This window comes from Chelonia mydas, chromosome 9, assembly GCF_015237465.2.
Source record: "Chelonia mydas isolate rCheMyd1 chromosome 9, rCheMyd1.pri.v2, whole genome shotgun sequence".
Taxonomy (NCBI): domain Eukaryota; kingdom Metazoa; phylum Chordata; order Testudines; family Cheloniidae; genus Chelonia; species Chelonia mydas.
In genome coordinates this window covers 96,596,572-96,615,081 of record NC_057855.1, presented here as the reverse complement: position 1 = coordinate 96,615,081, position 18,510 = coordinate 96,596,572, and the positions used below count along the sequence as shown (strand labels likewise).

At 42.5% G+C, this 18,510-nt stretch overlaps 1 protein-coding gene across 8 annotated transcripts in view; it reads left to right on the top strand.

Annotated features, from left to right (window-relative positions):
• Positions 1-868: 868 nt before the first annotated feature.
• LOC102937779 (integrator complex subunit 6-like) overlaps positions 869-18,510 on the top strand; it is a 53,306-nt gene continuing 35,664 nt past the window's right edge. For 3 of the 8 annotated variants that reach the window (XR_005226862.2, XR_005226861.2, XM_037909369.2), the window contains exons 1-2: positions 892-1,129; positions 1,208-1,285. Coding sequence is in view for 3 of the 8 variants with exons in the window: in XM_037909369.2 (XP_037765297.1) it covers positions 1,019-1,129; positions 1,208-1,285 (189 nt within the window). In the remaining 5 variants the exon portion in view is untranslated. Of the gene's footprint in view, positions 1,130-1,207; positions 1,286-18,510 lie in introns of all 8 variants that reach the window. The other 5 variants (XM_037909372.2, XM_037909371.2, XR_006283535.1 and 2 more) reach the window with 3 other exon arrangements.

Here is an 18,510-nt window from a genome sequence, read left to right as displayed (position 1 = left end):
AGAAGATTGACAAGTCACTAGATAGACAAGTCACTAGTCTCTTAAGTACCTTCACAGGGGGAAAATACCACTATTAAGGGCTCTTTACTCTAGCAGAGAAAGACACATAACAAGAAGCAATATCTGAAAGCTGAAGCTAGACATCCAAATTAGATATCATATTTTTAACATTCAGGATAATTAACCATTGGGACAAACTATTAAGGGAAGCGATAGATTCTCCATCTCTTGCTGTCTTCATCTGAAGACTCATGCCTTTCTGGAAGGCATGCTTTAGGCAAACACGAGTTATGCTCCAGCGACACACAAGTTACTGGGATCTGGTGAAATGTTACGGCCTGGGCTCTGCTTGTCAGGCTAGGTGATCTAATGGTCCTTTCTGGCCTTAAGCTCCGTGAATCTAAACTGCTGCTGGGAATGGCTGTAATTCTGCCACCACGGGAAATGCTGGAAGCAGCCTGTGCAGAGAGAGCCTGTGCGTGAGACCCCGCTCAGCGTGGGGGCCTGGGCAAGGCACTGGCTTTGCCAGCGACGGCAGGTAGGACTCCTACTGCCTGTGGCTGGCCCCGGGCAGGCGCCGGGAGAGGCGCGCCTTGGCCTGGGAGTCTGGCATGGCCCAGGGCGCAGCTCCCCGGTTTGCGGCCGCTCGCCCGGCCAGATCTGCAGGGAAGTTCCCAGCGCAGCCCCGGCCCGGCCGCGCGCCGGCTACGGCCCCTTCCTCGGCCCGGCCCGGCGCCGCCCCCTGCAACCAAGCCCGCCCCTGGCAGGGAGGGGGGGCCCTCGCCCCAGCAGCTCCCCCTGCTCATGAATATGCAAACGACGGTATAATGGCCAGCCAATGGCGTGCGGGCTGGTCACATGGTGCCGCCGGAGGCTGAGGGGAGAGAAGTTGGGTCTCAGTGAAGCCAGGCAGCTCAGGCGGCGGCCACGGGCTGCGAGCGCTCGGGCTGCAGGCGGCGGGGGAGGCTGAGCCGCTCCCCCCGCGGGGCGCCCGGCCGGCCGGGGCGCTGCCGGGACCATGCCGATCCTCCTCTTCCTCATAGACACGTCGGCCTCCATGAACCAGCGGGCGCACCTGGGCACCAGCTACCTGGACATCGCCAAGGGCGCCGTGGAGCTCTTCATGAAGGTGAGTGCGGGCCGGGCGGGCCGCCTGCCCCGCGCCCCGCGCCCGCCCGTTAACGCCGCCTCTCTGCTCTCTCCGCAGCTGCGGGCCCGGGACCCGGCCAGCCGCGGGGACAGGTACATGCTGGTCACCTTCGACGAGCCGCCCTACTGCATCAAGGTAACGCCCGCCCCCGCGCGCCCGGCCCGGGGGGCGCAGCCGCCGGCGGCGGCAGCAGCCCGTGAAGATGGCGGACATTTTGCTTTTGTATGGAGGAGCGAGGCTGGCGGAGGGCGCTGCTGAGATGGAGGAGGGGGAGGAGCGTGATTCGCCACCCCGGCGTGGGGCGGGGCCGGGCCGCTGCGCCGCGCGGCTCCGCCCCTGCCTCGCCGCCGCCGCCCAGCGCCTCTCCTCGGGCCGACCCCTCGCCAGCCCGGCTGGACCCCGGGGCGGTGGGGGTCTCGCCCCTGAGGAGCGGTCCCAGGGGGTCCCGCCCCGCCCTCTCTCGCCGGGGAGACCGGGGCGGGGCGGGTCTCGTCAGTCCTTCCCCCCTCATGCGCCAGGGCCCTATAGACCAGGACAGCGTGGTTCTGGTCTGTCCCTCCTCCTCCTGGGACCCTATAGACGGGGACACCTGGACCCCGCCTCTGCACCAGGATCCCGTGGAACAGGACCGTGTATGTCCTTCTCCACACACACAGCCCGATAGACCAGGACAGTGTGTCTCCCGCCTCCCCATCCCCGTGGTGCCACTGCTCCTCCCTAAGCACTGGGACCCCAGAGACCAGGCTAGTATGGGTCATGGTCCCCTTTGCCCCAGGCACTGGGATCTAGGGCAGTGAGAGTTCTCTCACTACACCTTGGCTGCTGCTATACAAGGATTGGAGGAAGGGGCTTCTGAAGCTTTTTCTCCTCTCCCCCATGATCCCTATCCCCTTCCTTCGCTGCCCCTGCTTTCCCCTCCTTTAGCAGAGTTTGCTTCTGCCTCCAGTTCTGCTGCTGTTGCTAGGGAAGCCTAGACGAGAGTGTGCATCTCTACCCCGTTGCCGTGCTTCGTGCACAAGGATTGGGGCAAAAGACTTCCCCCCCCACTCTCTGCAGCAGCAGGAATGTGTATATTGGAGCAGCATCCTGGAAGCAATCCGTTTCCCTGTACACATGCGGCTTATATTGCAGCACAAAGATTGAGGCAACTGACTATCTCTTCCCTACACTTGCTGCTGCCTTTCTATGCCTCACCTTGGTGTGTCTCCCTCATTAGTGACTGAAGCAACAGACTGGGGCTGTCTCTTCCTCCTCCTCCCACACCTACTGCTAAAGGTGCAGCTCAGGAATTGAAGAGAGACAATGTGGTGCTGCATTACCATGTGTTGTGACTTACAGCTGTTTAACATGGGTGTAAAACATTATCATTCTGATTTGATAGTGTCACTCTGCACAGGTGTTTGTGATTACACACGGAAGTGCTGAATTTGACCAGTGTGTGTGTCTTTCTCTTCCCCCATTTTTGCTGTTTCTCAGGATTGAGACAGGTAGTCCATGGCTGCTGCACCTCAAGAACACGTCAAAAAAATAGGCCACCTTAGTGATAGTTCTGTTTTGCTTCTCAGACCATGACTTCCAAGCAACTGAGATGTCCACATGAATGTAATTTTAAATGTCTCATTAAAGCACACCACAAAACTCTTCAGTGTTAGAGAGGTTTTGAACACTCATAAAATGGATCCATTGAATGGCTCTGGGCATAGGTATTCCATTAGCGTTCTTTTCTGTTTTAACATGTCAGTAATTACCATTAGTTACCATCTGATTGGCATTAGCCCAGCATAAAGTAGGCAGATGTCCACATAACAAACGCCACCATTGTTGGCAGTCCCAGCAGAGAAGCTGAGAATGGATGGTCTCTGCAGGTGATGGCCAAAGCATGTAGGTGGGACATGGGTGTGCTTGTGTTGATGCTGTGTACGTTGCAGTGCTTCTGTGGGAAGAGAAATTTATTTCTGGGGCCATGAATCTTCCGCCTTTAACCAGCACTAAATTCACACACTTGAAATGCAGTCTGCTCTCTGAAATGCTGATAACACTTTCATAGGTCAGCATTTATTTTGTGTTTACAACTCCACACCTTTCCTCCCCCCTCTCAAAAGGGGTCATTTTGTTGTCTCTGCATTCATGAAGATCTATCTTGAGCTCTGGGTTAAAATCTCCTAATTTCTGGCAAAGAAATGTTAGCTGGCATTCTAATCTGACAACACTGGAAGGTTTTCTGCAGCACGGTTTGAAATATATTTCCCTCCTCTTCTCCACTCAGGACTAAATACAGCGAGCCTAGTCTTTGTCATGGCAGTCTTAACTGTGAGAACACACTTTCCTGTTTTTGTTATATTGCACACAACATGATGTAAGGAAAACATTTATGGTTTTCCAGTGTCAATGCATCTGCTTGTAACTCTGTGTAATAGGAATACTATATAGGCTATTATCACATGCCGTGCAAGTCTCACTAAAGAAAATTCCTATGTTTGGAGTATTGTACCAATGAGTAGTGCTTTTCTACATACTACTAATGTTGGTACATAGCAATTGAAATACATGGGAACTGATGTGTTTTGTCCATAGTGTTGTGTGGCACACAGTGCATCATTTAAAACAAAAATAACATGAATTGGGTACTTCATGTGAACAATAGTTACTTTCTGAAGCTTGGTAAGATATTCCTTTTCTTCTCTCTTAAGAATAAGCAGGCTTAGCCTGCAAATATTTTTTCGTAAGTCAGTAGTTTGCATATCATCAAAAGCACGTGGAACGTGATTGTATCCTGTATTGTAAATATGAACATAGTATTTAAATGGGAAAGATCTAAGTCCTTAGATCAAGTCTGTTTTCCTCTATCTCTAGTTCAAAAGTAGCCAAGCAGATTTGTATATGTTACCAAATAAAAACTTTGCAAAGGAAATAATAATATCAAATGACAACAATAATGGTGGATACGCCAAGACCTTTTTTCTGGGTTGGGGAAGGAGAAAGTAAATTTAAGAATGAAAATGTAAGATTACAAAATATATTCCAATATCTGTGCAGCAGCAGCTAATCTCCCTTGTCAACTGCTTTGCTCTCTTGTTTGTATCATTTATTGAGAGGGAATCACAACTTTGTTTCGTTGGTGACTTTAGGAAATACACTGGACCCTCGCTAGAATGCGGGATTTGGGATCCGTGCCCAGTACCGCGTTAACATGAGGACCACATTAAAATGATATGCAATTAAAGTAATTAAATTTGGGATCCATGCCTGTGACCGCATTATATGCGAATTCGTGCTATATAGATGCGCATTCTAGCGAGGGTCCGGTGTAGTTGTTTAGCCCTTGCCATCAACTCTAGCTGAGTTGACCTTACCAGAAGACAGCAGAGTTCCTTTGGTTGCGGGGGGGCTGTGACTTCAGTGTAACTTATAGCCCTATAATTATTTCACTTAAAAGTACTTTAAATCCACTGCCTTACTTGACCCCTGCTAACGGAGGGTGCCCAATATAAAACAATGCTGCCACAGTCTATAATGTTTATACTAGCGAAGGCTTGCTGGTAGGCAGAAGAGGTCACCTGCTGAAATCAGTGGAACTTACTCTCTTTTCCATACCCCATGTGTTGTACGGAAAGCAATGCATAGTAAAGATGATTAAATATGATCTAAAATCTGTAGGGTTAAATAAAGACCAACATATTACATTTTTTTTAATCAATTTTTTTTGGTATCTAGAGATGCATAAAACTGCACCTAAAATATCTTTTGTCAATGGACTTTATGCAGAACCCACTGGAGTCTATGGAAAAACGCCCCTGACTTGGGCTTTGGATCAGGTCCTTTGTTAGGTTTTCTCTTGGTAGATGGCAAGTTATTTATTTTGAGAACGATCTAGGAAGCTTTATTTGTAGTACTTCAAAAATTACAAGTATTTTTTTAAGAAAAGCACTAATTTCCAGATTAAAAGACTTTAATGAGATGTTAAGTGAGTTTGCTGATATGCTACTAGACAGAGGCTGGTAGCTATGCAGAGACAATAGTGCAAGTTACTTTGATTCTGATTTACTGTGTCATGTCCAGGAGTTGCTTACACTTAATTTGAGGTATTGGAGGAATCTCTCACTCCTGTCACACTCTTAATTCCCGTTTGAGAGAATGGCATGTTTGTTTTTGGTTCCTACTTGTAGATCTCCCCACTGTCTTAAGCAGGCACAACTGATCGAAGCTGTCATTTTAATCGGTTTTGCCTGGCTGTTACTGATCTGGCGGTGCTATGTAGAGCACCAAAAATTTCTTCTGGAAGGGTATGAGGAGAGAGATTTTCCTCCTGCATCCCCAGCAACTGTTACTCTTGCCATTTTCCCTGATGGCATAGAGAACCGAGCTGAATATTGGTGTAAAGATAACCATATAAGGCTACAGATGTAGGTTCTGCGGGATGCTGAGATCTCCAAGTTATTCAGTCTTGCAATCCCTGGGCATATGTATAGATTTGTTTTGTTCCCTTTTTAGGAAGACTGGTCAACTCTTAATTTATTTGCTGCTTTTTCACTAATAATATAAAATCTCATTTTGTCAAACAGTCCCAAATTACTTTTGCGGCCTGTGCTGTAGGTAACTATTCAATCTCATGATGAAGTACTAATACAGTCTTATCCAGACTAACTAGTTTCATAAACTCTCTTACACACTTGTGACTGATATGATTTCAGTGGGGCAGGTGACAGTGAGATGGCCTTCCCTTGGTTCTTGGCGGTGTTCTGTATGGCATTTTTCCCAGAAATGGTGATTTTTGTTTTAGGTCATGAGACTTTGTTTTAACATGAACTGCTCCATAAATGATCTGCTCACAAATCCGAGTATTGGAACTATTTACAATTAATTTACTTCAGGGACTAGGATTAGGAGTTCTGTATTCCTGTTTGTATTGTCACATAGTGTATTGACTTCAGTTGGTGATCCAACGAGTTGGGCCAGTAGTTGGTTTCCTGAGACCTAGTGCAGGAATATGTAAATGTGATTTCGGAGCTGTTGCTAAACTAACTCAGAGTTCTAACTACAGTACATATTAATGAAGTTTACTGCCCCACAAAACTCTTCTACGCAATGTATTCAATTAACATTTCTGTATCAACGCCTACTGTATAAACACATGAAATATGGGGGAGTTATGGAAGAAAGTGCCAAAATTTGTAGGAGAAACAGAGAAATGGGGGTGAAAGTGAGAATTTTTGGGAAGGCATGGGAACGTACAGAAAATTGGATAAATAGTGGGGAAAGATCTGTGAAGCGCCCTGTAGGTATCTGCATGGAGCATGAATCTGATGTACTAAAAAATGGGGATCTATATGTGTTGATAGTTGAAGGGTAGGGAACAGAATGAGAGGGAAGGAAGATTACTTCAACTGTGTTTTGAATGAACTAGATGAGGAATTGTGGGTCTTGGAGTCGAAAAGAGTAGTGTGCAGTAGTCATGACTAGAGATCAGTGCATAGACAAGAATTTGAGCCATCTTGATAGACAGAAAAGGAAGGATCTTGGAAATGTATAGGAAGAATTGACAAGACTTGCTAGCCCAGAGCTCTAACTAGCGCTTGTTGCTCCTCTTCCTCTCCTGCTCTGACTGCAGGCCTTGTAACCTTTAGATGATCTCTCCAGTCTTGGAGGATGGTGACTTCTATGAGACTTTTTGGGTCTCTCACTGGTAACCTCTTCTGACTTTCTGAAACCATTACGTGAGGGTCTGTACCTTTGTCAAGGTTGGCTGCGTTTGTTGGCTGAAGGTGGTAGAAATTTCTGGAAGGCTACTATGTAAGTGTCCACTGAAGGATACTAAAATAATACCTAGCAGCTCGGTTACTTTTTAGGGAAGCTGGTGAGGCTTGGGATTAGTTTCTCTATTGTCAGTACTCTGTCTTTTGATATGAAGTCTGTATACTTAATGATGTTAAACAAATCAGATTTTCTCTTTGTTCATCATGAAATGGTTGCTGCGTGAAGGCAGTGGGCACTACCAGGGCCTACGTGGCTCTGTGACGGAGAGTAACTGAGTGTACTCTGGTGCAGGCAGAGATCTGGGGTCTCTTTGTATAACTTTGGAGGTAGAGAATTCAGAGTCATTGGGTCAGAGAACTTGCTCTGCCTCTGTTATGAAAACTGTTAGGTCTTGAGGTGGACAGTAGTAAGAAAGCTGTTCCAGATGGCAGGTGCTGCATATTATAAAGGCTCTCATGTTGGCAATGGCCAACTCATGGAGAGTCGAAAGAGGCTTGTGCGGAGGGCAACAGAGAGAATCCATTTGGATAGGCTGTAGCAAATCCATAGGCTTTTAATTTGAGGTAACTTGAACAGTATCTTGCACTGAATGGGGTTGTGTGAGGCTGGAAGTGAAATAGTTATGCTTTTCTGTGTATGTAAGAAATCTGGCAGAAGCATTCTGCTCATGTGGGCACCTGGAGCTCTGATTTAGAGCCATGGAGAAAGAAATTCCAGTAGTCTAAAGTAAGAGGAGATGAAGGATGGTGATTTCAGCAGAGTGGAAGTTGAGGCAGTGGTGTAAATGGGCAGTATTGTGGAGGTGGTTTTAGGCAGGTCACCAGTCACAAGGTATTGGAAGAGGAGAGTTCTGGGTCAAAGATGACGCTGAAGCGAGGGTGAGTTGAAGGAAATGGAGTTCTGAGTTGGGGATGAGAAGAAGAGGAACTTCTGTTCCTCTTGGGCAAGAGGAACATTTTTCTCTTCACTTATAGCTGAAGTAACGTGAGATGTCTTCAAAATTATCTAGTCAAGAGGCAAGTCAGATTGGTGGGCAGAAGGAATCACTTAAATATTAATACATACATTTTAAGTATTTGTTGTAAGGTCGTATAAAAGGGACAGTGTAGAGACATGATTTCTGATTTGTTCCATTTTGCCAAAAGTTGCCTTGTGCACACTACTTAAATGCTGTAAAAAAATTATCTTCCATCGTGTGTAGTCTTCAGCCAACCCCCAAAAACAAGTCCTAAGTTGAGTGAAGAATCTTGTTCTAACCGATTTAATGTGGCTTCCATTACCCTGGTATTCTTTTACACAGTCTTTTTTTCCCCCTTGAGTGGTGACTTTGAGCATGAACAAATAAATTACAGTAGGTAGTTTAAAACTAACAAATGTTCTTATTCTGTTTGTTCTCTTAAATTCATTTGCTTAACAGAAGTAATTTAGCTTGAAGGGAGATTGGGGCAAATCCCTAATGACTATTACCCCCTGAGAACAAAACAGGTTTGGAATCCACTTACTGTTGCTTGCTTGGGAATAATTGTCTATTAGCTGTAATAATTCCCCCACAGTTAGCTGTTCTGTCTCCAAGTGTAATATTCAGTATTTTTTTTGGTAGCTTGATTCAGTAGTCCTAAAGAAAGGTGACCAGAGAACACACTACTTGATTCTATTTTTAGTTGGACAATCTTTGGATTTAGCAAGTAAGATTAAAGCAAAATAAAATGGTGGGTATTTTTGTTGGGCGCGAGGCATACTTCTGCATGCGGAGGCCCCCAATGGATGCATTTTAAAATCTAAAACGGAGTAGTAATTTCACTTGAACTTCGGGGGGGGGCGAATTATGAAATTTGTCCTCTAGTGGAAATACCATGGAATACTGGTAGCTTTCAATTTAAAGGGATACTACTTGATTAATTATTTAAATTTCATTTTTTTGGTAGAGCACTCTTTTAAAAAGTGTATACCTCTTGTTGGATAGGCCTACGGTCAATAGCAAACATGCTCAGGCTCTTCTCCCTCCCTATTTTCGATGCATATTCCTTCCTGCTATCTCCACTTTCAGCTGTGGTTTCTAGTAAACTTCCTCTTGTAGAACCTGGGGAAGGGGGTGCAAATGTCAGCAATGGCAAATTAGTGATACACAGTGCTGACAAATGCACAAAAAAACTGAAAAAGCAGAGGATTTTTTTTCTTTAGTTTACAGTAAGGGTAAGAGTTGTTTCTAGCAATATTTTTAGACCACTTTCAGATGGAAATGAGAGTTGTTGGTTTTTTTTTAATTGATGGAGCTCTCTAAATTCCCGTTTATTCAGAAAAAATATGAAGAAGCACTGCGTTCTGATAAGGAATTGAATTCTAAATGGAGAAAGCAGTGTAGAAATGACACTGGTTCCTTGATGTAGTTATGTCCTCTGTATCCAGTCAGCTGTCAAAAGTCTTATTATTCATCTAACTGGAGACCAGTTAGATGGCTTGTTTTCACTGGCTGCTTATAACCAATGAAAAGGGGAGGCAGTGTGGATTGCCACACTGATCTTATGTAAAGCATCTAAGCAGCTCTGTGTCTACTTGAATTTGCAAATTAAGGCCCTGATCCTGCATATGCTTACTTGAGACACTGATGGTATAAAATGATAGGATTCCTTGGAAAAGTTAGATTGACACTAACCCCTACCACTAATAGCCACTATGGCCATTTATTTTTTGTCTTTTTACTTGGCTCCCTATTTTATCTTGGACAGCTCCATAGACACATCCGATGGCTTTAAGGGCTTACTAGATAAAAGCAGAAATGTTTAGCATTTGAAATTAGTTAAGCCTCTTAGTGTAAAGTCACTTTTTATAACAAGTTTAAATTGTAAAATCATAATACATATTTCTACCTAAGACTGCCTGCAAATAAGTGGAAAAGCTTCTCTGTAGTGAGTAGGGAGTTGTCTCCACGCTTCTTTGCCAAATGCTCTTTGTTTCTTGTGTACTACATCCTGTTTTTTCATCAAAATACCAAGGCAGAATCCACAAGAATGACTAAATTATGATCTAGGCTTCTTAGCGTGGCTTTATAATCTATATAAAAATGTACATAATAACTTAGATTGTAAACTCCTTGGGGCAGGAACTCTCTTTTTAAACTGTATGATGTACCATTCTGTTGATTTTCTAAATTGTGAATGTGTGTATTTATTAGCTTTTGCAATAATGAATACTATAAGATTGTAAATACTCCTTCCTTTATTCTTAATTGCTTATAATGTGTTCATTCTCATTTGGGGTTTTGAAAATGTTTCTCCCTTAGGAGAATAGTCGACTTACTTTAAATCCAAGGGTACAAAAATGATATTTTGAACTTACTGTAACAAGAATACACAGAATTTAAGGCCGCCTGTGTTTGCATAATATGAAAATACCATTAATGTGAAAAGCTGCTTCTCTGATAAACTTCAGTTTCATGACTTGCGTGGATCTGTATTCCTGGGTAAAAGTAAGGCATATCTAGTGACTTAATTGTCTGGAATATTCTGGTTTCAGCTTTAACTATGGAGCCATAATACATACACAAAAATGGCTGTTCAGTTGTAAGAGTCTGATTTACAGATTAGTTAGAGGGAGCTCCACTATCCAAAGGTTCATTGTCTTCATGCAATACTTAGGGCCCTACCAAATTCGCAGTCCATTTTGGTCAGTTTCATAGTCATAGGATTTTAAAAATCGTAGATTTCATTATTTCAGCTCTTTAAATCTGAAATTTCATGGTGTTGTAATTGTAGGGGTCCTGACCCAAAAAGAAGTTGTTGGGGGGGGGGGGGTGTTTGCAAGGTTATGATAAGGGGGATTGCGGTACTGTTGTTCTTTCTTCTGCGCTGCTGCAAGTGGTGGTGTTGTCGTCTTCAGAGCAGGGCAGCTGGAGAGTGGCGACTGCGGGCTGGATGCCCAACTTTGAAGGCAGAGCGCCACCAGCAGCAGTGCAGAACTAAGAATGGCATGGTATTGCCACCCTTACTTCTGCGCTGCTGCTGGCGGGGCGCTGCCTTCAGTGATAGATGCCCAGCCAACAGCCACCACTCGCTGGCTGCCCAGCTCTGAGGGCAGCACAGAAGTAAAATAATCTTGCGATGACACCCCCGCCCCATTCCCTTTTGGGTCAGGACCTCCAGTGTTTCTCAGATTGGATTGCCCCCATGAAATCTGTATAGTATAGGGTAGAAGCACACAAAAGACCAGATTTCATTGGGGGAGACCAGATTTCACCATCCCTGATGTGTTTTTCATGGCTATTAATTTGGTAGGGCCCTAGCAATACTGTACAACTTGATCAACTTCTTGAGTAACTTGCATTAGGAAAACAAGGGGGAGGAATACCACCATTGTAAACCAACTTTATTTTAACTTACATTTAAAACTAACCATTTGATTACTAATGTGGACTGTGGGTTTAGGAACTTGCTACTGTTCTTTCTCCCCACCCCCTAATTTCTCTCTTATTAATGTGTTCTCTAGTCAAATATTGGAATATATCCACCACAGAGTACAGCTATTTCCAGAATCTATAACATCACCGTATAGTGCTATGTATAGAGCAACTATTAACACTACCACTTAACTATATGCCAACTGTCCTCTTAATATATAACCTCTGTTATTGTTACACTGAAAACCTTGAGTAGACTTTGAATACTTAAAACTACACTCTATCAAATTCAGTTTTCATGGATTCCACTTAATATTTGCTGGAGACTCTAAACATAAAGATGAAAAGGATCATATGAGGAGCTGTTCTAAACACAAGCAACAAGTCAAGCTAGGGACAAGGTTTTAGTGAAGCGCTTGGTTCGTGTCTAGAATATGCATTTTAAGTGGTGTCCTTGTAATCACATTCTGTGTTCAATTTAGAATCTGTAACTGCCCTGATACTTGTATTGATCTATCCATTTCTCCCTAATTCCCTGTAGAGATTGAGGTACTTGCATTTTCTGTGTAATGCGTGGGTATTAAGAAGATATGTCTCTGGGATCAGTTGTTTTAGTTTCAATTTCAAACTGACATCTACATTTTTCTTTCAACTACTGATTTTTTTTAAATTTGTTTTTGAACTGGCCACAAAACAAGGTATTAAAATGTTGTACGTTGATGTTCATCTAAAAAAATACTGACCAGAGAGTATTGAGGTAGGCACATTCTTATTCTGTTGCCTTGTGCTTCTCTGCTTTTAATGCTGTTATAGGCTTAGCTCGCTAATGTGAACTTTTTACAAGAAGTGATATTAACAATTCTGTTCATGTATAGGGTGTAAGCAAATATCTTCCTTATGCTTGCTGTTAAAGATAAAGGGACTTGAAGTTAATTTTAGTGCTATTAAGCTTCAAACAAAACCATAGTGTGTGTTTTTTAAAAAATTGTGTTGGCTAATGTTAGATTTTTAGTATAAGCAAAGGCCTACAGTTTAACAATATTATTGTTAGTTATCAGTGGAGCTGACCAACATTTATCTCGGTATTATAGTGAGGTAGTAGCACCTGTGTAGTTAAGGTGAGACTCTAAGTGCTGTGAAGTCCACATGCTTGCTTGGATTAACCTGACAATTTCTGTGCTTCATGAGGATCTGGAGTAGGTTAGTGGTCCATATTTGAGCAAGCGGTTCCTGAGATACAGCCATCTCTTCCCCCAAACCCCCCCAAAATCTTCAAAATTGTTTCTTATAACATGTTTTTGCACAGGGGTAAAGTTAATGGTGCAAGTTGGGGTCATTTGGGCAAGAGATTCTCAGTTATGGTCTGTCACATTATGAACAGCTTTTAATTTTCAAAATTCTGTAAAGTCCATGTGCATAGGGAAATTATTTAGAAAATTGGTTTTCCATAATGGGCTGAGGTGGACTTTGAAAGAGAAGGGGAGGAGAATACCTACTGAGTTCACACATCTGCAGTCTTATGCTATAGAGGGTTGTGCAAAGCACCTTCCCCTACACCAGACCCTGAAGTGGAGTATGGGGCTCTGCTCCATTTCCTCTTGATGCCTCCAGCTGGTAGATATGCTTCTTGCAGCCCATCAGTTACCACCTACCTTCTTCGTCCCTCCAGTCCTGCTTGAGGAATGGAGAGGCCAGGAGAAGCGTAGAGTTGCATCCTGAGTGGCAATGAGGTGGTCCCAGGAAGTTTCCTGGTGTGTCTCAATCATGTCACCCTCATTGCCCCCGTTTCCTCAAAAAAAGAAAAAGGGAGCGGGGGAATTCACTGCCCAAAAACTCCATGCACTTGACATTCTGGAAGTGTACAAAGCACTTTTGGTTAACCTTGACTTAGAGTTAAAGATTTTGGTCTGTGAATGTTATTTGCACTGTTGGGAGTGTACTTTACTTATCAAAGTTTATAATCCAGAAGTACCTACTATTTCTAAACGATGGTGTCCCTATAATCCATCTTCATAAATTACTACATGAAACACATAACTGGTTTAAATACAGAATTAAAGTAGATATTGTAAAATCTCATAGTACTTCAAAACCATACTGATATGGCGACTTGTTTACTGAGTGCAACTAATTCTGGATAGTTTTGTGTTCCTTGTCTAAATACTGATATATTTTGAAATGGTGGGTTATGATGACCTCTTTGTGTTTATATCTTTTCATTTACTTAAGCATATGTGATAGCCTTGATGTTGATGCAGCAAAAAAAATGGGGCTTTTGATCATAGCCATCTAAATGTCTAAAATATTGCAGATTAAACCCTGGATATCAGTTATTTAAAAATACAGATATTAAATGGGTAACAAGACCTGTCTTGCTGGCAGTTTGCTCTTTGATGGTATTGATTATTTTACTTGCCTCAGAGCTACATTTGAATATAATATTTTTATACATACATATATTATAAAAAACAAACAAAAATCCCCTGGGCGGTCGTATGGTATCTCTGTTCTGTTTTCCTTGGTGCAGACAGCATTGTTCTACTCTGAATGCCTGCAGTTTACATTAAGCTGTGATTCAAACTTGCATTTTACAGTTTGATTTGATGATCAGAAGCTTTTTACTAGCAGATTTATGGGTGTCAGTCAGTACTTTTTGAGGATTAACTTTAATGCAGGGAAACACAAATGTTTAGGTGAATTAGGATTTGGCTACTCAACTTGTATTTCAGTATTGCGTAAGAGGTCACTTTTACAAATAGATCAACACATCCTGGGAACTACAGGCCAGTCAGCCTTACCTCAGTCCCTGGAAAAATCATGGAGCAGGTCCTCAAGGAATCAATTCTGAAGCACTTAGAGGAGAGGAAAGTGATCAGGAACAGTCAGCATGGATTCACCAAGGGCAAGTCATGCCTGACTAATCTAATTGTCTTCTATGACGAAATAACTGGTTCTGTGGATGAAGGAAAAGCAGTGGACATGTTGTTCCTTGACTTTAGCAAAGCTTTTGACACTGTCTCCCACAGTATTCTTGCCAGCAAGTTAAAGAACTATGGGCTGGATGAATGGACTATAAGGCGGATAGAAAGCTGGCTAGATTGTCGGGCAGTGATCAATGGCTCCATGTCTAGTTGGCAGCCGATATCAAGTGGAGTGCCCCAAGGGTCGGTCCTGGGGCCGGTTTTGTTCAATATCTTCATAAATGATCTGGAGGATGGTGTGGATTGCACCCTCAGCAAATTTGCAGATGGCACTAAACTGGGAGGAGAGGTAGATACGCTGGAGGGTAGGGATAGGATACAGAGGGACCTAGACAAATTGGAGGATTGGGCCAAAAGAAATCTGAGGAGGTTCAACAAGGACAAGTGCAGAGTCCTGCACTTAGGATGGACAAATCCAATGCACCGCTACAGACTAGGGACCAAATGGCTCGGCAGCAGTTCTGCAGAAAAGGACCTAGGTGTTACAGTGGACGAGAAGCTGGATATGAGTCAACAATGTGCCGTTGTTGCCAAGAAGGCCAATGGCATTTTGGGATGTATAAGTAGGGGCATTGCCAGCAGATCGAGGGACGTGATCGTTCCCCTCTATTCGACACTGGTGAGGCCTCATCTGGAGTACTGTGTCCAGTTTTGGGCCCCACACTACAAGAAGGATGTGGGAAAATTGGAAAGAGTCCAGCGGAGGGCAACAAAAATGATTCGGGGACTGGAACACATGAGTTATGAGGAGAGGCTGAGGGAACTGGGATTGTTTAGTCTGCGGAAGAGAAGAATGAGGGGGGGATTTGATAGCTGCTTTCAACTACCTGAAAGGGGGTTCCAAAGAGGATGGCTCTAGACTGTTCTCAGTGGTAGCAGATGACAGAACAAGGAGTAATGTTCTCAAGTTGCAGTGGGGGAGATTTAGGTTGGATATTAGGAAAAACTTTTTCACTAGGAGGGTGATGAAGCACTGGAATGCGTTACCTAGGGAGGTGGTGGAATCTCCTTCCTTAGAAGTTTTTAAGGTCAGGCTTGACAAAGCCCTGGCTGGGATGATTTAATTGGGGATCGGTCCTGCTTTGAGCAGGGGGTTGGACTAGATGACCTCCTGAGGTCCCTTCCAACCCTGATATTCTATGATTGAACTCCTCCTAATGGAAATTAAAATGTTACGTGTCTTGTACCTGTAGCTCAGTGCCATAGATCCCTCTGAAAAGGACTATGTGTACTGCTGTCTCTACACACAAGAGCAGGGTTTTGGTGGCTGTAGTAGCCTGATCTGGTTGTATGTTGTGTGACTTTTGAAATGTCATGAAAAACCATAAAACAAAATTAAGAAAGAATCAGCATGAAAAAAGAGCTTATTGACAGGCTATCAGTCACAGTAATCAGTATTTATGCACTCAGTGTTAAGCACTGCTTTTGATCTTGTTCTCTTCACCTATTCAAGAAAGAATGTCTTGAAAAAGCAAAGCAAGCTTGGCCTTTTTCTTATAACCATAATTTTGTAGATGGGAAACCGAATCGGTCTTTCCTCAGACAGTGCACTTTTTTAAAAATTGAAATTATTTAAAGAGTTTCCATCTCCATTTTTGGAGGAAGGAGTGGTGGTGGTGAGGCAGTTTTCTCCACAGTGGAAAAATTCAAGCTAAGTTCTTGGGTTCTGTATCACGTGAGTCAAAGAATATAAAGATGGTATGGAAGGAGTTTGAAAATGAAGGGAGTTGCTGCTCAGAGGGAAGGGAAGGACAAGTGTCTGGGACCTCCTCTTTGGTACCATCCCCAATGTGTCGAACTGGGTGGCTGCCTCTCTTTGAGAATGCTCTCAAATTTGGATGCGTTGAAAGGGCAATGTGCTGAGAAATTTTTAAAGACCTATTCAAGTGGTTAATGCTTCTCTGGTCTGTTTTTGGAACAGAAGGAAGAAGAGATCTTGCTATTCTTAATACTAATAGAAATGTTCTCAATGACATAGTTGCTTTCAGTTATTGAAAGCACTATAGGAATGCAACGATTATTAAATATTTTTATTAGGGCTGTCAAGCGATTAAAAAAATTAATCACACAATTAAAAAAATTATTAGAATACCATTTAAATATTTTTGGATGTTTTCTACATTTTCAAATATATTGATTTCAATTACAACACATAATACAAAGTCTACAGTGCTCACTTTATATTTTTTACAAGTATTTGCACTGTGAAAAAACGGAAGAAATAATATTTTTCAATTCACCTAATACAAGTACTGCAGTGCAATCTCTTTATCATGAAAATTGAATTTACAAATGTAGAATTGTGTTTAAAAAACAAAACAAACCTGCATTCAAAAATAAAACAATCTTAAAATTTTAGAGCCTGCAAGTCCACCCAGTCCTACTTCTTTGTCTGAGCAAATGGTTGAACAAGAAGTTTTGTTTACATTTACAGGAGATAGCCGCTGCCCGCTTCTTGTTTACAATGTCACCTGAAAGTGACAACAGGCGTTTTCATGGCACCGTTGTAGCCGGCATCACAAGATATTTATGTGCTAGATGCGCTAAAAATTCATGTGTCCCTTCAGGCTTCAACCACCATTCCAGGGGACATGCATCTATGCTGATGACGGGTTCTGCTTGATAACATTCCAAAGCAGTGTGGACCGACGCATGTTCATTTTCATTATATGAGTCAGATGCCACCAACAGAAGGTAGATTTTCTTTTTTGGTGGTTTGAATTCTGTAGTTTCCGCATCGGAGTGTTGCCCTTTTAAAACTTCTGAAAGCATGCTCTACACCCCGTCCCTCTCAGATTTTAGAAGGCACTTCAGATTCTTAAACCTTGGGTCGAGTGCTGTAGCTATCTTTAGAAATCTCACATTGGTACCTTCTTTGCATTTTGTCAGATCTGCAATGAAAGGGTTCATAAAATGAACAACATGTGCTGGGTCATCATCCGAGACTGCTATCACATGAAATATATGGCAGAATGTGAGTAAAACAGAGCAGGGGACATACAGTTCTCCCCCAAGGAGTTCAGTCACAAATTTAATACAGTGTTTTTTTGTTTTTTTTTAACAAGCGTCCTCAGCATGGAAGCATGTCCTCTGGAATGGTGGCTGAAGCAAGAAGGGGCATACAAATGTTTAGCATATCTGGCATGTAGATACCTTGCCATGCTGGCTACAAAAGTGCCTTGCGAATGTCTTTTCTCACTTTCTGGTGACATATTCTCCTGTATATGCAAACAAACTTGTTTGTCTTAGCAATTGCCTGAACAAGGAGGACTGAGTGGACTTGTAGGCTTTGAAGTTTTACATTGTTTTATTTTTGAGTGCAGTTATGTAACAACAACAAAATCTACATTTGTAAGTTGCACTTTCATGACAGAGATTGCACTTCCGTACTTGTCTGAAGTGAACTGAAAAATACTATTTCTTTTATCATTTTTTACCGTGCAAATATTTGTAATAAAAAATAATATGCACTTTTATTTCAGTTACAACACAGAATACAATATATATGAAAATGTAGAAAAACATCCAAAATATTTAATACATTTCAATTAGTAGTCTATTGTTTAACAGTGCGATTAAAATCGCAATTAATTTTTTTTTGAGTTAATCGCATGAGTTAACTGCAGTTGATCGACAGCCCTAATTTTTATTTAAATCCTCTACTGTGTTGGAATTAAAAGAAATAACGTTGTGCTATTGGAAGGGAATCCAAAGCTGAAATGGACTGATTTAATTTCACTATCCCAAGTGGAATGCCTAACAAAAAACAAGACCTCACGAATAGTGAAAAGTAGAATGTTAAAACTGAAATAATTCCTGTATCTACAAGGCTGTAAGTAGCATAGGCAAACTATTTGTTTATCTTGATTTTCTAAAGCAATTTTTAGAGCAAATGACACTTCTGCAGACCTTTTTATATGTGTGTGAATACTTTGTGGAGTTTAGAGCAAATTATTTCAATCTGTGAATTTACTTCACTTTTGATGCATGAAAATTTAAACATAGTGCAGTGCTTCCAGATGGTATATGGTCTCAGAGAGGGAGTATAAGCACGTGTCTAGAGAGGTGCTTCTCCAAGACTGGTTTAATAATGAAGATCACTACAAGCCTGCCAATATTTTTGGGAAGCCCTTAGCCATTTCTCTTTGGCCAGGTGTATAACTTACTTAATGTGCTTAAACTGAAAAGGAGCTCTTATTATCTTTTGCTGCTTTTGAAAGTCAATTTTAAGG